Raw genomic sequence first — 17,702 nt, forward strand, 5'->3', positions numbered from 1 at the left:
TCAGACTGAATGGGTCCTAGAGCAACATTATCTCCAGTAGTGGTAAGCATTTTAGCCCTTCTTTTAGTGCATCTTTTCCAGCTAGTTGGATAAAGTAGATTTATGCTTACAATTAATTAGGTCTGCTATTAACAACAAAACAAAAACCAAACAAAAAAAAACGTTATTAGCGTGGTTACAAAAAACAGTGACTTTTTTTAATGTTCTTTCTGTGATCATTTCTGATGTTTTCTATTAAGCTAAGTAATATTTGATGTATCTGTTTTTTCTTTATGCTTTCAGCTTCAGTACAGCTTCCTTGGCAACGATCTGTGTCACTTAATAAAGTGCCGTACTACATCAAGTAAGTTGTTTTTTTGTTTCTTTATTTTTGATGTTTTAGCTTTGTGTGCGTTCTTGTTTGTTAAATTAAACAGATATGTCAAAGATGCTACATTTTGCTGAAAATACTCATGTTTAATTATTCATTAAACTGTAACAAACAGAATTCAATTTAAACACAGTTAAATTTCAATTGAACTCACAGCAAAAATATCCAGTCAGGCATTCATTGTAGACATTCCTGTTATTACACTTGTTTATTGTGTCTAAATATGATATTGCAGTGCAATAGGCATCAAATAGGCTCTGCCCAGTGCACGTTGTAAGCAAATTGACCCAGTGAGACAGACTCCGCTCTTTTCCTCAGCATTACAGGTCGGTATGAGGATTTGTTCATGAGGGTTATGACTATTACTCAGTTCTTCCAGCATAAAGCACTGGAAAGGAGGGCAGGTAGTGCTTGTACACCAAGTTTAACACCAATAGAAAGGCATTTTAGGTCATGCCCAAGCAAAATACAGTGTTAAATCATAGATCATTACAGTATATAAGTAAAAAAGGTGTGAGAATTATGTATGGCAACAAAAAAGTAAATAATTAGCCAATACAGTTGTTTATGATACAATGTATTGGGACACTAAAGTGTACCTTAAGCCAAAACTTTTTTAGCTTTTGATAGGTGTCTATGGACCTGCTGGTGGGATTTACTCTTGTCACTTCCACAGAAAGAAATGCAAATTGTATACAGTTCTTTCTAGAACAGGAGGTGAAGGGAAATCTTCCAATCTTTCAATGGGGGACGTTGTTCTGGAGGGTATTTTGGATAGATTTAAACTGGCCATACAACAGAATTTTTTTAGAAAATGATCCTTTTGTTTGACTTTCTGTTCGTTGGTTGGGTCAGATCGACTATAGTTTTGGACCATGGGGGACAAAATTTATGAAGCAGGGTGGAAAATTATTTCTCGAGTGAATACATTTCTGACCGTGAAAGTGTTTTTTTCGTTCAGGACATTAAGTTCATTCCAAAACCGTATGTTAAAAGCAATCAAGATTGTGAATGACATTTGTCAAATCATCAAATGTACTCAGAACAGAGTTTTTGTATGAATGTACATATGAATATTCATTCGAACATTGTTCACGGGAAGCAAGAAACAATCCCTAATACTTACAAAACTAGAAAAAGTATAAATGTTTTCACCCTAAACTCAACAGTTTTTGGAATTAGTACTGTCCCACCAAAATCAAGGCAATTGAGAAGTTTGTAATGGTGTATCTGTGTTAGTTATTCAATATTTATGCAATGCAATGGATCAGTGTTTTTTAAAGTATCAGCGTTTTAAATGTCAATTAAAATAGCACTGTGTCATTTATCAAGTTGAAAGCAAAAGGTGAAGTGGTCCCCACTGCAATATAGCTTATGTATCGGTCTTTATTATGTGATTCTAATCTGGATGTATTCCTTGCGTTGTAAAAAAATGAATGTCACAATGTTGAAGTATGTATTCTTCCATGACACAACTAGCTGTAAATTTGAACTGTCAAAAGTGTGTGAAACTTTAGGCTAGTTGTCTAAAACCAGTATCACTGTGTAGAGAAGTAAGCAATGTCTTTGATCCACAAGTAGTTCCAGTGAAGACTTCACCAAGAGTGTAAGTTCCAACTTACAATATGGATACAGGTAAGAGCATAGTGTGTTAGCATGTAAACTGCAAGCATGTGTAGTTGTATGGTATATTTCAATGCTCTTCAATATAGAACATTTTTGACAGGAGAACAAACATGGCAGCAAAATGGAAATAAAAAATAAATAAAGAATATAAAGATTTGAATATAATGCAAACGTAGAAAAAAAAGGCAAGTTATCCAGTATTGAAGGACAGGTGTAGTAACCAAAAGCATTAACACTTGCTAGCTGCTGCTATAACCCCAGTATTTAGCATCAAAGTAATAACGTACAGGTACGTCAATTTGCGTGAAGTGGTTAACGTCAACCTCAGTTTTGTGATCTTTGCCGTTCTAAAACTGTAATGAACACTCAGGCCCCTTTCACCCCTGTCAGTTTTTTAGGCGGACCTGAACGGGCCCTTCATGCAGGTCTATGGAGCGACAGATGTCAGCGGTGACATGTCCGATGACATCCGATTCACTGAATCCAGACGGATGGAAACCCTATTTTTCATCACAGGCGGATCCGTTTTCATCCGATCCCTCATAGAGGAGAGCGGAGCTCTGACAGGTTCGTCCCTGCACAGTGAGCATAGACGGACCTGTCATCCGCTGGCTCAGCGGGGATTAACAGAGCAAAAACGGACGAATGTGTGTGTGTGAAAGGGGCCTTCACACTTCCAGTCTTCTAAAAGTGCCTGAACTATATGCACAACTACAGTTGTGCTCATAAGTTTACATACCCTAGCAGAATTTATGATTTCATGGCCATTTTTCAGATGGTTAGTGTTTAGCTGAAGCCATTTATTATCAATCAACTGTGTTTACTCTTTTTAATTCATAATGGTAACAGAAACTACCCAAATGACCCTGATCAAAAGTTCACATACCCCAGTTCTTAATACCGTATATTGTGCCCTTTAACATCAATGACAGCTTGAAGTCTTTTGTGGTATTTGTGGATGAGGCTTTTTATGTTCTCAGATGGTAAAGCTACCCATCCCTCTTGGCAAAAATCCTCTAGTTCCTGTAAATTCTTGGGCTGTCTTGCTTGAACTGCACGTTTGAGATCTCCCCGGAGTGGCTCAATGATATTGAGGTCAGGAGACAGATGGCCACTCCAAAACCTTCACTTTATTCTGCTGTAGCCAATGACAGGTCGACTTGGCCTTGTGTTGTTGATCATTGTCATGTTGGAATGTCCAAGAACACCCATGCGCAGCTTCCTGGCTGATGAATGCAAATGTTCCTCTAGTATTTGGTGATAATATACTGCATTCATCTTGCCAACAATTTTGACCAAATGTCCTGTGCCTTTGTAGCTCACACATCCCCAAATGTAGTGTTTATGGTTGTGGCCAAAAAGCTCAATTTTGGTCTCATCGCACCAAATTACTTTGTGGCAGAAGGTTTGAGGCTTGTCTCTGTGCTGTTTGGTATATTGTAAGTGGGATACTTTGTGGCATCTGTGTAGTAAGGGCTTTCTTCTGGCGACTCGATCATGGAGCCCATCTTTCTTCAAGTACCTCCTTATTGTGCATCTTGAAACAGCCACACCACATGTTTTCAGGGAGTCCTCTCCTGTTGTTATTTGTGGATTTTTCTTTGCATCCCGAACAATTTCACTGGCAGTTGTGGCTGAAATATTAGTTGGTATACCTGACTGTGGTTTGGTTTCAACCGAACCCCTCATTTTCCACTTATTGATTAAACACACTCACTAATTACAAGCAAACAAATCACAGGTGAGGATGGTTTCCATTAATAGCCATTCAAACCCCATTTGTATCAACTTGTGTGCATGTTATCAGGCCAAAATCACCAGGGTATGTAAACCTTTGATCAGGGTCATTTGGGTAGTTTCTGTTGTGATTATGATTTAAAAAGGGTAAACACAGTTGATTGATAATAAACGACTTCAGCCAAACACTAACCATGAGTGAAAGAAATGTTTTTGTGTTATCATTCATATTCTCTGAAAAATGGCCAAGAAATCATACATTCTGCCAGGGTATGTAAACTTATGAGCACAGCTGCATATTATATTATAAAGCAGTCTACTATAGCTGTAGTTGCATAAAGAACATAAACTTACCAACATAAACCATCCTTAAGTTTGATGACTTTTCTCATCTTTGCAAACTGCTCACTGAATTTCATTTGACCTTGTTAAAGGCAATGTTATTATTTGATATGAATCTTAGCTGTGTAAGATATGTGTTCTATAAAGGACATGCTCACATTTTTAGAGAGGAGGTGCACAGTGTCACAGTACAGTAACTTACTGTTTCAAGACATGGACCACTGTGTTTGTATAGATACATTTACAGTTGATCATTACACATTTTCTCTTCACGATTATTAATGTTATGTATAGCTTTTTTAAATTTTAATTCAAATCTCGGTCACAGTTTTAGTCTACTTTTTTAAACTATTTATACTGCTTCCCCCAGCTTTATCCCTTTGCTTCTGACAGGGACAGGGAAAGGATATTACAGGTAGCTAGAGAGCTGCTGAAAAAAGAAATCAAAAATCCTGGGAGCCTTAATGAACCCTATGCCTGATGGACGTCACTACTCAGCTGCATGCGTATGATAATAACACTTTGTAAACACATCAAAGTTTATAATAAAGTGCTAATACAGCACTTTACAGAGTTAGGGTGTAACAGATCACTTGGAGTCACAGGAGCACTTTATTATAAAATTTGATGTTGATGTTTATAAAGTGTTATTATCATTTTATATATATATATATATATATATATATATATATATATATATATATATTGGTATTTTATTACTTATTTTCATGTGTCTGTAGGTGTATATGAATTTGATAGACTATGATACAGGCTTACATGGTGTAACACGCAATGGTGCAGTGTAGAATTTGTAGAGCTGCTGCAGGAGAAATTCTGGCACAGAGGCTCACCATTGAAAAAAATAAAATGTGCTGTTTTAAGCATTATACATTTGACATGGATTAGCAACAATTCAGTGCAGCCTTTTCAATAAACTGCTCATCTATGGATGATGTCCATGGTGTAGAAGTCCACAATTTTCAATAAGTTTTATAACTTTCTAGTGTAGGACTGGGAAAAGGTCTATTTTGGTTGGGTACTAAAGTTTAGTGCACTACCCAGTTATCTATTTTAGCGCTAAATTATATTGATTATTAGTCTGGTATGGTACATCTTAACCCAAGATATATTTTAGAAAGGGGAGTGTCAATATATTGACATTTATCTATTTTTAAGTATAGATAAACCCTAAATTTGGCTTTCAGTATGTTTGGCATCATGCCTCACTGCTTACAGGTTTTATAAGCAAACAATGTGCCTGAAAGTTTGATCTGTTTGAAAGTTCCCTTTTTTGAGATTCTGTCAACAAACAGCACTTCATGTTGCAGGCTTACAATGCTATGCCACTGCTTCTTAACTAGCAGCAACATTGCCAGTCTGTCATGCTAAATGTTTCAGTTGGTAATTTGCCAACACTTCTGCTAATTAGGAAGCACTGGCTTAAAGGATAAGTTCACCTTTCTACAAAAAATTATAAATGCACATCTTTTTTCAGGTAAAAAAATGTGCATTTATTATTTTTTGTAGGAGCCTGTAAAGCATTGCATCAGTGATCAGCAGATCACTGATACCATGCAGGTTTCCTGCATACTGCCAGTTTATCTGCTTGCCCGTACATCCCATTGAATCCTCCTGTCAGCAGTATTGGCTTACCTGTGTAAGCCGATACTTGCCGACAGGAAGATTCAACAAACTACCACAGAGCAGTGGTAGTTCATTGGGAACTACAAGCCGACAACCGGTAAGGATGTCGAGACTTGTAGTTCATTCACACACAGAGCTGTGTGTCAGAATGATGTGGCCATGTGGACAGAGCCCTGCACGGCTGTGCTGTCTTCAAACAGTGACAGCTGGTACAGGGAACTTCTCCCCGTACTGCTGCCACAGGGAGGGAGTGAGGGGTAGCAAGCTGCGGCTGCAGCACTAGGAACATGTTACATGTTCCACCCTAAAATTGTATGGAACATGTAACAAGTTCCCAAAGGGGAACTTATGTTTAATGTTGTTGGTTTAGGACAGGAAGTATGTTATTGGGAGGATTATCAGTTAAAGGAAGTTAGTTAATTGAAGTTAAAGGAAATACAGCCTGCAAAGGGAATCAAATACAGCTACTACACCCAAAGACTGGTAAAATGCTATATACTGAATTTTTGTTTTTGAGTTTAGAAACTTTGTCAGTGTTAAGATCAGGGGGGCAATAATAATACTTTGTAGGAAAATATACTAAGCAGGGATCTAGCTTTAGAATGTAGTTGTAAATTCTTTCAAGAAATGGCAAAGCAGTGCTGGAAGAAATAAGGGAGCTGCCATTGCTGACCTTTTGCTCTGTATAAAGATAATTGCCTGGCTTTTGTTTAGATCCTCTGGCTTAAGGCGACAATGCCACTACAGGGTAAAAATAGCAAAAAGCAATACATGTAGAAAAAATAAGAAATATACTTACCTTACTGGAAGCCCATGTCTTGAAACATACCTGTGAGAGTGTTTCTGGCTGTCCAAAATATTTGACCGGTAAGATTGGTCAAATACTTTTCTCCATTGCAGGTAGTGCTTCCTAAAGCTAGGTCAAATGTGTAGTGACATGGGAGATGGTGGGAGGAACCACTGCATGAAGTGTAGATAGCAGAAATTCAACACATGGAGGGTTATTTACTAATGGCAAATCCACTTTGCACTACAAGCAATGCTTGGAAATAAAGTCTCTGTGGATCTGAGGGGGGCATATAAGGGAAATAAAAAACAGCATTTTAGCTTGCACATGATTGGATGATAAAATCAGCAGTGCTTCACCTCATTTCATAGCTTCCCCTCAGATCTACAGTGATCTACAGCGACTGCATTTACAAGTGAACTTTCAATGCACTTGTAGTGCAAAGTGGATTTGCCTTTAGTAAATCAACCCTTAGATGTTTCAAGACATGGACCACTGGAAAGGTGAGCATATTGCCTCTTATTTCTGCAGGTATTGATTTTTGTTGTTTTGGCCCTGTAGCGACAGGACTGTTTAAGTATTTTCATAGACTTGAAGCAAATATGGATAACAGGAAAATCAGAGAAAAGTCATTATCTGCATACTTGTTCAGGGTCAGTCAGGAAAGGTATCCTTTATAAGAAAAGCATACTAGAAAAAATAAGTAGGATACCTTTGGTAATATTTCTTCAAAAATGCAAGATGCCTGTTTGCCTCTGGCTCCACTACTCTCCGATGTATTAAGCTACTAAAAAAAAAACGTCATTAGGAAAGTCAGAAAGAAGTCAGGTTTTTTGATCTACAGACTTTTTCTGGGTCAGTCTTATGATATTTTATCTGATCAGTACTAGTAAGAAGCATTTTCTAAAAGAGAGCAACCCACCTATTTATTTTACTATAGGTTTCCATTAGTGGGATATATATATATATATATATATATATATATATATATATATATATATATATATGCATATTTACCACATATACTTTTTTTATGCTAAATACCGTTGTCTTTTTTTTACAAGCGATCACATGTCCTCAGTTTTCAGCTTAGAGAGCTTGAGTTGAGGCACAGACTGCAAGTTGAAAGGGGGTGGCAGCAGGAGCCAGAGAAACAGCGGTAAACTGATCTTCTTAGTGAAGAGCTGTGCAGAGGGGTGTGTCAGTACAAGTCTGACCATTGGATTACAGGCAGGCTGTGTATCTAAAAATAATTCAAACAAAGTTACCATTATGGGATGGATGTGCCATTATTCATAGCATACTTGCTTTGAAATTGGAAGACATGGGGACTGGTAGGATCACCAGGTATTTCACACAAAGTAAAGAATACAAAGAGAACAGGATAGTGTTTTCATACAAGTGAATGGTACAACAGACACATATCAGGAATATAAGAGATTTCCTGTTTCATGGGTCTTTGTAGGGCAGCCTATTAGGGTCCCCTTCCTCTCTATTAGGTTTAAATGTCTGTCTTTTTTTTGTGTTTCCATGGTCAACCAAATTGTTGTATCTCAGTGGACACAATTTTGCCTCTCATTTATACTTCTTTTTAGCTGCACTTAGAGGGCTTAATTATTTGGTTTTCGCATGCACTGATAGTTTTTTTTTTTTTTTTTGCAAAGTGCCCCACTTACCTTAAAAACTAGATGCTATGTTAGGGGAAAGAGTGATCCCTTTTCTTGGTGGATGTATAGTATGTCCCTTCTCTCCTCACGACTTTGTTGCCTACAAAGAGAGATGGCCATTCTCATTAGTTAATAGAGAGAATGAATACTGATGGGGGCAGTGATTTAAATAAGTGTTTAATTTTCCTGGTTTATATGCAGATATAGGATCCATGTAGATGTCATGACTAATCAGTAAAGCCTCTTTTACCCCTGCAGCAGTCTCTATTGCCCCTCTGAAAATGTACAATGGAAGCTGGTAGAGCAGCAGCCTCCAGGGGTTCCAAAGATGATACTGGTGGGAATGCCTTTCTTTTTGTTTTATTTTTTATTTTAATTTTTTCTTCTGAAGAGGGATATTGCAGCAAAATACTACCCCGCAGTTGCAAGCCAAACATTTTTCTCAAACTTGTTATGCCTTCCTATTGACATCAATGTGCGATGCCGCCTGAAACTGAACATCCCAAAAACTTGCCGCACAACCCCCTCTGTCTGCATGATATGTTTTAGGTGGGCGGTCAGGGGTGTTAAAACCTTCTGTGTAAATGAAGCCTAAATCTTTTTGCGTTAAAAATATTTATGAAGAATAAAGACATATAACACCACCCTTGAGCATCTCCAAGTTTCCAGAAACCTTGAACGTTCTCATGTGGCAAAATATGTATCCTGAGCCAACTTTGCTAAAGGAAAATTGACAAACAGCGCAGGCACATTAACATATGGTAACAAGCAATGTATACCTGCAGAAGTGACCTTTTTTGTTTTTATAGTATAAAGTCAAATCTTAGATGCTGGGAAAAACATATTTTTATTTTTGGCATTCTATATGCGGTTAAAACCCAGAAGACTAGAAACTATACTCCCAAAACGTAATATTTGTGAAATAAAGTCATGTCTTCTTATTGAAACCTGCCATACATAAAAAGAAGGACTTTTCTTGCAGGTGAAATAATGGATGTGCCCTTTACTTGGATACATAAACCCTGCAGGCAAATCTTTAGCCATTTCCCTTGGTATGGTGTGGTGCCATTATGTCATTTGTTTCTGTTAGTCTAGTCGTTTTTCCTTGACCTAAATTTCAGCACAGCATACATTTGTTGTCCTGTAATAATATCCTGCCAGTTTCATGTAGTATAATGAAATCACTGAAGCAAGGAAAATTGAAATATTACTACTTACACCAAAAAAAAGCAATGGTGGGACATTCTTTTACAAATAGGTGGTGGAGAAATTCAAATTATTCTTCTATGTCCCTACAGCCAACTCTGGTTCCATAGCACGGATTAAACTTAAATATAAAGGCATTTATCAAGCTTGATTAGTTGTGTTTTAAACTGGTTAAAGTGTATCGACATACAAGAACACAGATTTCATATGTTGCAGTTTACTGATGATGGGGCTAGGCAATAAATGTGAGGTTGTAAAGGGTGTCTGCCTAGGGTAATGCAAGTAGAATCTGAAATCCCTTTTAATTGTAGCAGCTGTAAACGTCAGATATCTATAACTAATAAAGCTCAGCAAAAGTAGGGAAATATGGTCAAAGTTGTAAGTGTATGCATCAAATAGCTAATGACTGAAAATAAAATGGACACAGAATTAAGCAAACTCTATGTTAATAAAGGTTTGGAATTTAAAGTTAGGACAGTTATTGATGTGCTCAGGGCTGACTTGGATTTTAGAAACAGCATTTCTGCTAACTAGGACAGAAATTCAGCACTGTACAAAAAATATCAAGTGAGCTGATGTAAAATCCGTAGTCTACCGACCAGCATTCACATTAACAGAAACTCAGGAGCGGGACAGTGTTAATCATGCATGGCACTCATGCATTGATTTCAGACCGTGTGTTTTTACAAGATGAAAAAAGTATGCGGATGTCCTTTTAATGATGAGCTGGAGGCATACAGGAAAGTAGCGGGATGTTGGTGTTTTAGAATTAATGATCTTGAAGCAATTAAACTGGACCACATGAGATATTTGCTATGCATATTTTAAACTAGTAGAACAAGATGATGCTTTGAATATACAGAACATTCAAGAAGAAAAATACCAGTTTTACAAGTTGTCACTTTCATGAATATAAATCAGTACCTGTTAAAGCATCTCAGAAACTATCGGGAAGAAATTTCCTTCTGTAAGGCTGATAAAATTACCTTAAAACATGCTCTGTATCCAAAATCCAAACTGAATGATCTAAGAAAAATGCAAGTTATTGGATTCACATTTTTCAGAAAAATAAAGCATACAGCAAAATGCTGCTCAATGTAATTTGTTTTTGGTGGGCCCTTCAATTCAGATATGGCAATAAAAATAGATCCTGACGTTAAGTTGAACTCCAGAAAAACAGATAAATACACACACTGTATACAAGACACATAAGTTTTACTTCCAGAAGGATTTTTATTTCTGTCTATTCAGTCCTGATATTTAAACAGCTTTGCCACACAGCCCAGCTCTATCTGGCAGGGGACGGGACCTGATCTTTCTCTGCTACAGTTTCACTTTACAAGTGTCCATCCCAGCCCCACTATTTGATTGGACAGTGAAAGGAGAGCCAGATACCCTCTGTCGCTTTGCTCTCTTTTTATTTTAGCATACTCCCTGCATTATAGCATATGCGATTGGCTCCTTCAGCTGCTTTTCCCTCTCCCATTCGGGTAATTGACACTTTTTGCATTTAAAAAATCACACTATTGATATATTAATTAATAACACGTTGTATTTGTGTATCATAAATCTTGGAGTTATATATCTTGGAGTTCCGCTTTAAAGGCATAGTCCACTCTGCTCAATTGAGCACACATGTGGTTACATCACTGGGCTTGTAATCCATTAGTTATTTTTTCCAGCCCCAGGATTGTAGGTATGTACCACCTTACTAACCTGGGGCATAAACAATGCTAGAGCCTGTACATCGCAGCCACAACACACTGATTGCAATTGCAGTGCTCTGCAGGCTTCATTTAATGTTGTAGACTTTGTACTCTTCACCTGGTTGCCACCACACACGCTTGACACCGTCAAAACCAAATAAGTATATCTTGGTCTCATCAGATCACAGGACATGGTTCCAGAAATCCATGTCCTTAGTCTGCTTGTCTTCAACAAACTGTTTGCGGGCTTTCTTGTGTATCATCTTTAGAAGAGGCTTCCTTCTGAGACAACAGCCATGCAAACCAATTTGATGCAGTGTGCAGCGTATGGTCTGAGCACTGACAGGCTGACCCCCACCCCTTCAACCTCTGCAGCAATGCTGGCAGCACTCATACATCTATTTCCCAAAGACAACCTTTGTATATGATGCTGGGCACATGCACTCAAGTTCTTTGGTCGACCATGGCGAGGCCTCTTCTGAGTGGCACCTGTCCTGTTAAACCGCTGTATGGTCACCATGCTGCAGTTCAGTTTCAGGGTCTTGCCAATCTTCTTATAGCCTAGGCCATCTTTATCTACAGCAACACTTCTTTTTTTCAGATCCTCAGAGAGTTATTTTCCATAAGGTGCCATGTTGATCTTCCAGTGACAAGTTTGAGAGAGTGAGAGCGATGATACCAAATTTAACACGCCTGCTCCCCATGACACCTGAGACCTTGTAACACTAACGAGTCACATTACATCGGGGAGGGAAAATGGCTAATTGGGCCCAATTTGGACATTTTCACTTAGGGGTGTACTCACTTTTGCTGCCAGTGGTTTAGACATGAATGGCTGTGTTGAGTTATTTTGAAGGGACAGAAAATTTACACAAGCTGTACACTCACTACTTTACATTGTAGAAAAGTGTTATTTCTTTAGTGTTGTCACATGAAAGGATATAATAAAATATTTACAAAAATGTGAGGGATGTACTCACTTTTGTGAGATACTGTCTATATAGACTGTGGTACCTGCCAACAGATTTGAGTATGACAGGAAATTATCCCCTATATAAACCCTCCCACACAGGAAGCACTTTAGCTTTATTACCAGTGTCTGCAAGGTGGATGGCACGGTTTGTTTGAGCTCCAGGTCTCTAGTCTCACATACAGTTCTTAAATTAAACATCGGATTGATCGATTGGATCCATTTGATAAAGGCTTTATATGTTTAGATAAATGGTACCCAAGCCTCGTCCTGCTGGACCCTGCGAAGTGGAATCCTGGAAACCACAGTGCTAAGGCCTTCCTCCAGGGTACTGTACAGGTCCAAGGGAATGGACCCTACACATGAAAAGGGTACCCAGTCCTTGAAGGTCCTCAAGTGACAGAAACCCAACGTGATGGGTGACGTTTGAGCTCTTAGTTTCTAAGCTGCTCTGTGCCTGGACAGATAAGTAAAACCCCTTTACTATTATTGCGGGGTGTCCCAGTGATTTTAACAATCAGTCAAGCTAGCTAGAGGCTAGACACTTATGTGCGGTGACCATACAGGGGTGTTTCGGGCTAGCTGTGGGTGTTTGTAAAGTGTACCTTTTCTTTGCTTGTGTCTGGCTGTTTCTTACTTGTATGATGGTGCACGATTTTGCCTTGGTTCACCATGACACACGTGCATTCGCAAGAGTGGCACTGTGTTCAGCAATTGTTGTTTGGCGACCATGACGCACTCAACTTCCCTGCACATGTGCAGTAGCATTTATGTGGAAGCATGAGGGTTTGTGTCATACACAAATACAGCCACGCCCGTTCGCTGGGACCACGCATGTGCGTGCGCACGCAAGCACAGAGCGTTCCGGCGCACACCCAGCTTATTTAAGCTGTATAGGCCAAGCATGTGGTGCTTCCAGAAGGCAGCTGTGGGACACCGAGCAGGCTCTGAACAGACACTTGCAGCGGTTCATTCTTTCCTTACTGGATCAAGTGAGTCACCAAGTGTTGCTTGGCAGGCTAAAAGTTCTTAGCAGTATTGTTACATAGGGGCTTGGGAGCCCTATGAAAGGGTTGCCTTATACTACACCCAAGTACGCTCTTTTTGTGGCAGGTAAATGTCTTCAAAAAAGAGGATCGGGACTAACACTATAGGGAAGGGCACACCAATATCATCAGTAGTTCTTGATGAACCTAGTCATAGCTCTAGTGTTGTATCCCCTGAAAAACCAGAGGCCTCTGGGCAACCTGAGCCGCTGTACCTATCTGGTATTGTGCCTACAGTCAATGCTGCTACTTCACCCTTTATTACTAAGGATGAACTGTCCTCGGCCCTAGCCGAGTTAGAGCACAGGATTGCTGGCATGCCCATCCCCCAGGGTAGCAGGAAGCATGACAGATCCCCCTTGCCAGAGCCTCCTAGTCTGGATCAGGATTGGTTTGAGTATGGGGAAGAGCTTAAAGCACAGGACTCTGTGGAGGGCCCAGCAGATGAATCTGCTTCCGAGCAATCTGGACAAGACGATATACAGTTAATGTCTGCCTTTCATTCACAGAGGATTTTGATCCCGACTCTGACTGAAATGGTTCATTCTGCCTTTAGGTTGCCTCTTACAGAGGTGACTGAGCCCCCCTGCTCCTCTTTGAGATCCTTGAGGCCTCTTCAGGTCCCACAGGATTTCCCTCTACACCCCCTATTGGAACAGGCGGTGTATGCTGATTGGGAACATCCTGACAGGATTTTTGTTCCTCCTAATATGTTTTCCCTTTTATATCCTATGGACGAAAAGTTCAGTAAAAAATGGAGCATGCCAACAGTAGATGCAGCAGTCTCTTCCTTAAACAAGAACTTAACTTGCCCGGTAGATAACGCACAGGAGTTAAAAGACCCTGTTGACAAGAAATTGGAGTCATTATTAAAGGCTTCCTTTTCTTTGGCCAGTTCAGCTATTCATCCAGCTGTTGCAGCAATTGGTTTCTGCCAGTCCATAAAGGATCAGGTCAAACAGCCTGATAGGCCTAACCAGGAGGACAATCTGCCTGTAAGTAAGACAGATATTTCTTGAGTGCTGTGTCTTGCTATTGACGCCTTAAAGGATTGAATACAGCAGGTTTCTCGTTTGGCTCTCTCGTCTGTACATATGTGCAGACTCTTATGGCTTAAGAACTGGTCCGCCAAGCTTCCTTTTAAAAAGTTATTGGCAGGTTTCCCTTTTCATGGGGAACGTTTATTCGGTGATCATTTGGACAAACATATCCAAAGATCTCCGGAGGGAAGAGTTCTCTACTTCCTGTGAAGAAAAGCACCAGACGTCCCTCATTTAAAACCTCAGGGACTGCTTCTTCCAATGTCTTAGCGTCAAGGCAGTTCCACTGCCAACAGGGCGCTTGGCCAGGGGCAAACCACAGGGCCAGAAGAAGCCCTAGGTCCAAGATTCTTCTAAACCCAGCACCAAGCCCTCTTTTTGAGGGGACACACCCACTCCATGGAGTGGGGGGAAGGCTGATGCACTTTGCGGACATTTGGAGAACAATAATTAAGGATGGGTCACCTTAATTATATCTCGAGGTTACAAGTTAGAGTTGCGGGGGGTTCCCCTCAGAGGTTTTGATTCAGCATTTCCTCGGATCCTTCAAAAAGAAACGTATTGCTTCAGGCACTACATCATCTAGTACATCAAGGAGTGATTGTAGAGGTTCCGGTATCCAAAAGAGGCATAGGGTTTTACTCAAACCTGTTTATGGTTCAGAAACCTCAGTAGCCTCCATCCATATAAAAGACACGTATTTACACATACCTATCTTTCAGCCACATCAGAGGTTGCTACATTTTGCAGTAGAGGAACGTAATTTTCAGTTTGTGGCTCTACCCTTTCGGGCTGTCTACAGCTCCCCAAGTGTTCACAAAGGTCCTAGCACCAGTACTAGGTCTTTTAAGGGCCCAAGGTATCCTAGTGCTCAGGTACCTGGACGACCTGCTACTCAGAGATCACTCATTACAGACTCTAGAACAGAGCATAATATGCACAGTGCTGTATTTGAAAAGCTTAGGCTGGATCATAAATACCGAAAAGTCAACGTTGAAACCAGCTCAAAATCGAAAGTATTTAGGTCTGATCCTAGATACGGTTCAAGCAAGAATATTCTTGCCACCTGTAATAACATGTGCGTCAGATAAGGGGCACCAGACAACCCTCCATTTGGCTCTGTATGAGTCTTCTAGGGAGGAGGGCACCCTCCTTCGAGGCAGTTTCCTATGCCCAGTTTCATTCAAAGCTTTTGCTACAAGAAATCTTGTTGGCCTGGAACAGAAGAGGACAAGCCCAGGATTATCCAATGTGCTTACCTCCTCGGGCACGCTTAAGCCTAAACTGGTGGTTGCAGGATCAGAACTTGCGAAAGAGAAAATCCTTTCTCCTGGTAACTTGGAGAGTACTGACTACAGATTCCAGTCTCTCAGGCTGGGGAGTGACCCTAGAAGGGCTCACAGCTCGGGAGAAATTGTCAGGACAGAACAGATCCTGCCCATCAACGTCCTAGAATTACAGGCAGTATGTCTGGACGGTGGAGCTTCAGGACTGCCCTATCAAAGTGCAGTCTGACAGTGCTACCACAGTGGCCTATATATACCACCAAGGCGGTACCAGGAGTTGTTAAGCTCTGAAGGGGGTGAACCACATAGTAGCCTGGGCAGAGGGACATGTGCCGATTATCTCAGCAATCTATATCCTTGGAGTAGAGAACTGGAAGGCAGATTATCTCAGCTGCCAGCAGATCTGCCCGGGGGAATGGTCCCTACACCCAGGGGTGTTCCAGGAAATTTGCCAGCATTGGGGATGGCCAGAGGTCTACCTATTGGTATGCAGGTTCAACAACAAGCTACAGCAATTTGTGTCCCGAACAAAGGATCCTCTGGCAATCTATTAGCAAACGGGTACTCACCGAGGCCAAGATGCATAGAGAGGTCACTGTTGCGACTCAGAGCACACCACCCCTGAAGATGGTACAGAGTGTGGTTTGCACCAAGAGGCACAAGCTACCAGCAGGACACCCGACTTGCGTGAAGGTCAAGGAGATAGCTATGCAGGACGGGGTATGACCCAGCAGGTAAGTAATAAGTCCAGGGCAGGTCCGGGAAGCTGGCAGTAAAGCAAGTCCATAAGTTGGTAAGACTAGAGGCAGGTCAGGGGCCAAACACAGGCAAGAAGTCTGGGAACAAGCAAGAGTTTGAAGCACTGAAGACAGAAGACAATCCAGGGCAGGCCGAGGGTCAATCACAGGAGACTGGAGACAATCCGAGTACAGGCCGAGGGTCAAACACAGGAGAGAGCAGGAAGTCAGTAAAACAAGCCAGAGGTCAGGTACAGGAGAGAATCAGAGTGGTCTTTAAACAATCCGGGTCACAACAGGTAGATGGTAAACAGAAACAGGAAGCAAGGATCACAGGAGAGCTGAAAACAAACCAGCAACTTATCTGAATACTAAGGCTCCTTTTATAGGCCGGTCAGAGGATTCACTATATGCGTGCACTTTTGCACGCACGCCGCTCAGCTGGATCGTAGATCTATTGCAAATATGTGTGTGCCAGAGCACCGTTCCGCTGCGCATGCGCACAGGGAAACAGCAAAGCTGATGGGGCTGATCCAGGTTTCTTCCCTGATACAATCGGAGCAGATGCTCTGATAGTTCCATGGAGACAGTACTTCCTGGTTTATGCTTTCCCTCTGATCCCTCTCCTTTCACATTTGTTGCACAGGATTTGGAAAGAGGGGGTTCCAGTCATTCTGGTGGCATCAGCCTGGCCCAAGAAGACCCTGGTTCCCAGAGATTGTGAGACTGACAATATACAGGCCATGGAGGCTTCCACGTCGCCCCAATCTACTGTCTCAAGGTCCTATATTCCACCCCAATTTACAGTCTCTAAATTTGACCCCATGGCTATTGAAGCCAGAGTGTTAAAGGACTGTGGGATCTCAGGATCAGCAGTGTCTACCCTAGTGTATGCTAGAAAAGCTGTCAGTAGGAAAATTTATCATAAGGTCTGGAAGACTTATATTGTTTGGTGTGAAGCCAGAAAATGGCATCCTCCAAAATATGCGATTGGGAGAATTCTCTCTTTTCTACAGTCAGCTGTGGAAATCAAATTGACTTTGAGTACAATCAGAGGTCAAGTTTCAGCCCTATCAGTATTCTTCCAAAGGCCTTTAGCCTCCCATTCATTGATTGGAAGCTTTATGAAGTGGGCAACTCATTTCTTTTGTGTTACAGAAGCAACCATTTAAACCTATCAAGGAGATTCCATTAGACTTGCTGTCACGCAAGCTAGCCTTCCTGATGGCTATGACCTCGGCTAGAAGGGTGTCGGAGTTGGCGGCCCTTTCATGCAGGGAACCGTACTTGATCCTTCACCAGGACCTGTTCCATCCTTTTTGCAAAAGGTGCTGTTGGCCTTTCATTTAAATCGGGACATTACTTTGCCTTCTTTTTACTCTCAGCCTCGCTCGGGAGAAGAGAGACGACTGCGCTCATTGGACGTTGCCTGAGCAGTCAAGGTTTATTTGTCTAGATCTCTGGAGATCTAAAGATGGGACTCCTTTTTCATTTTACCAAAAGGACCCAAGAAGGCCAGGCAGCTTCCAAAGCTTCCA

At 40.9% G+C, this 17,702-nt stretch overlaps 1 protein-coding gene across 12 annotated transcripts in view; it reads left to right on the forward strand.

The window, feature by feature from the left end:
- The window catches only part of UTRN (utrophin), a 945,243-nt gene that overhangs the window by 775,708 nt on the left and 151,833 nt on the right, over positions 1-17,702 (forward strand). For 7 of the 12 annotated variants that reach the window (XM_077486405.1, XM_077486406.1, XM_077486403.1 and 4 more), the window contains 2 exons: positions 283-343; positions 1,949-2,005. In XM_077486405.1, the coding sequence (XP_077342531.1) occupies positions 283-343; positions 1,949-2,005 (118 nt within the window). The remainder of the gene's footprint in view (positions 1-282; positions 344-1,948; positions 2,006-17,702) is intronic. The other 5 variants (XM_077486408.1, XM_077486407.1, XM_077486409.1 and 2 more) reach the window with 2 other exon arrangements.

This window comes from Lithobates pipiens, unplaced genomic scaffold, assembly GCF_037356315.1.
Source record: "Lithobates pipiens isolate NorthernLeopardFrog02 unplaced genomic scaffold, aLitPip1_a1.2 Scaffold_18, whole genome shotgun sequence".
NCBI lineage: Eukaryota > Metazoa > Chordata > Amphibia > Anura > Ranidae > Lithobates > Lithobates pipiens.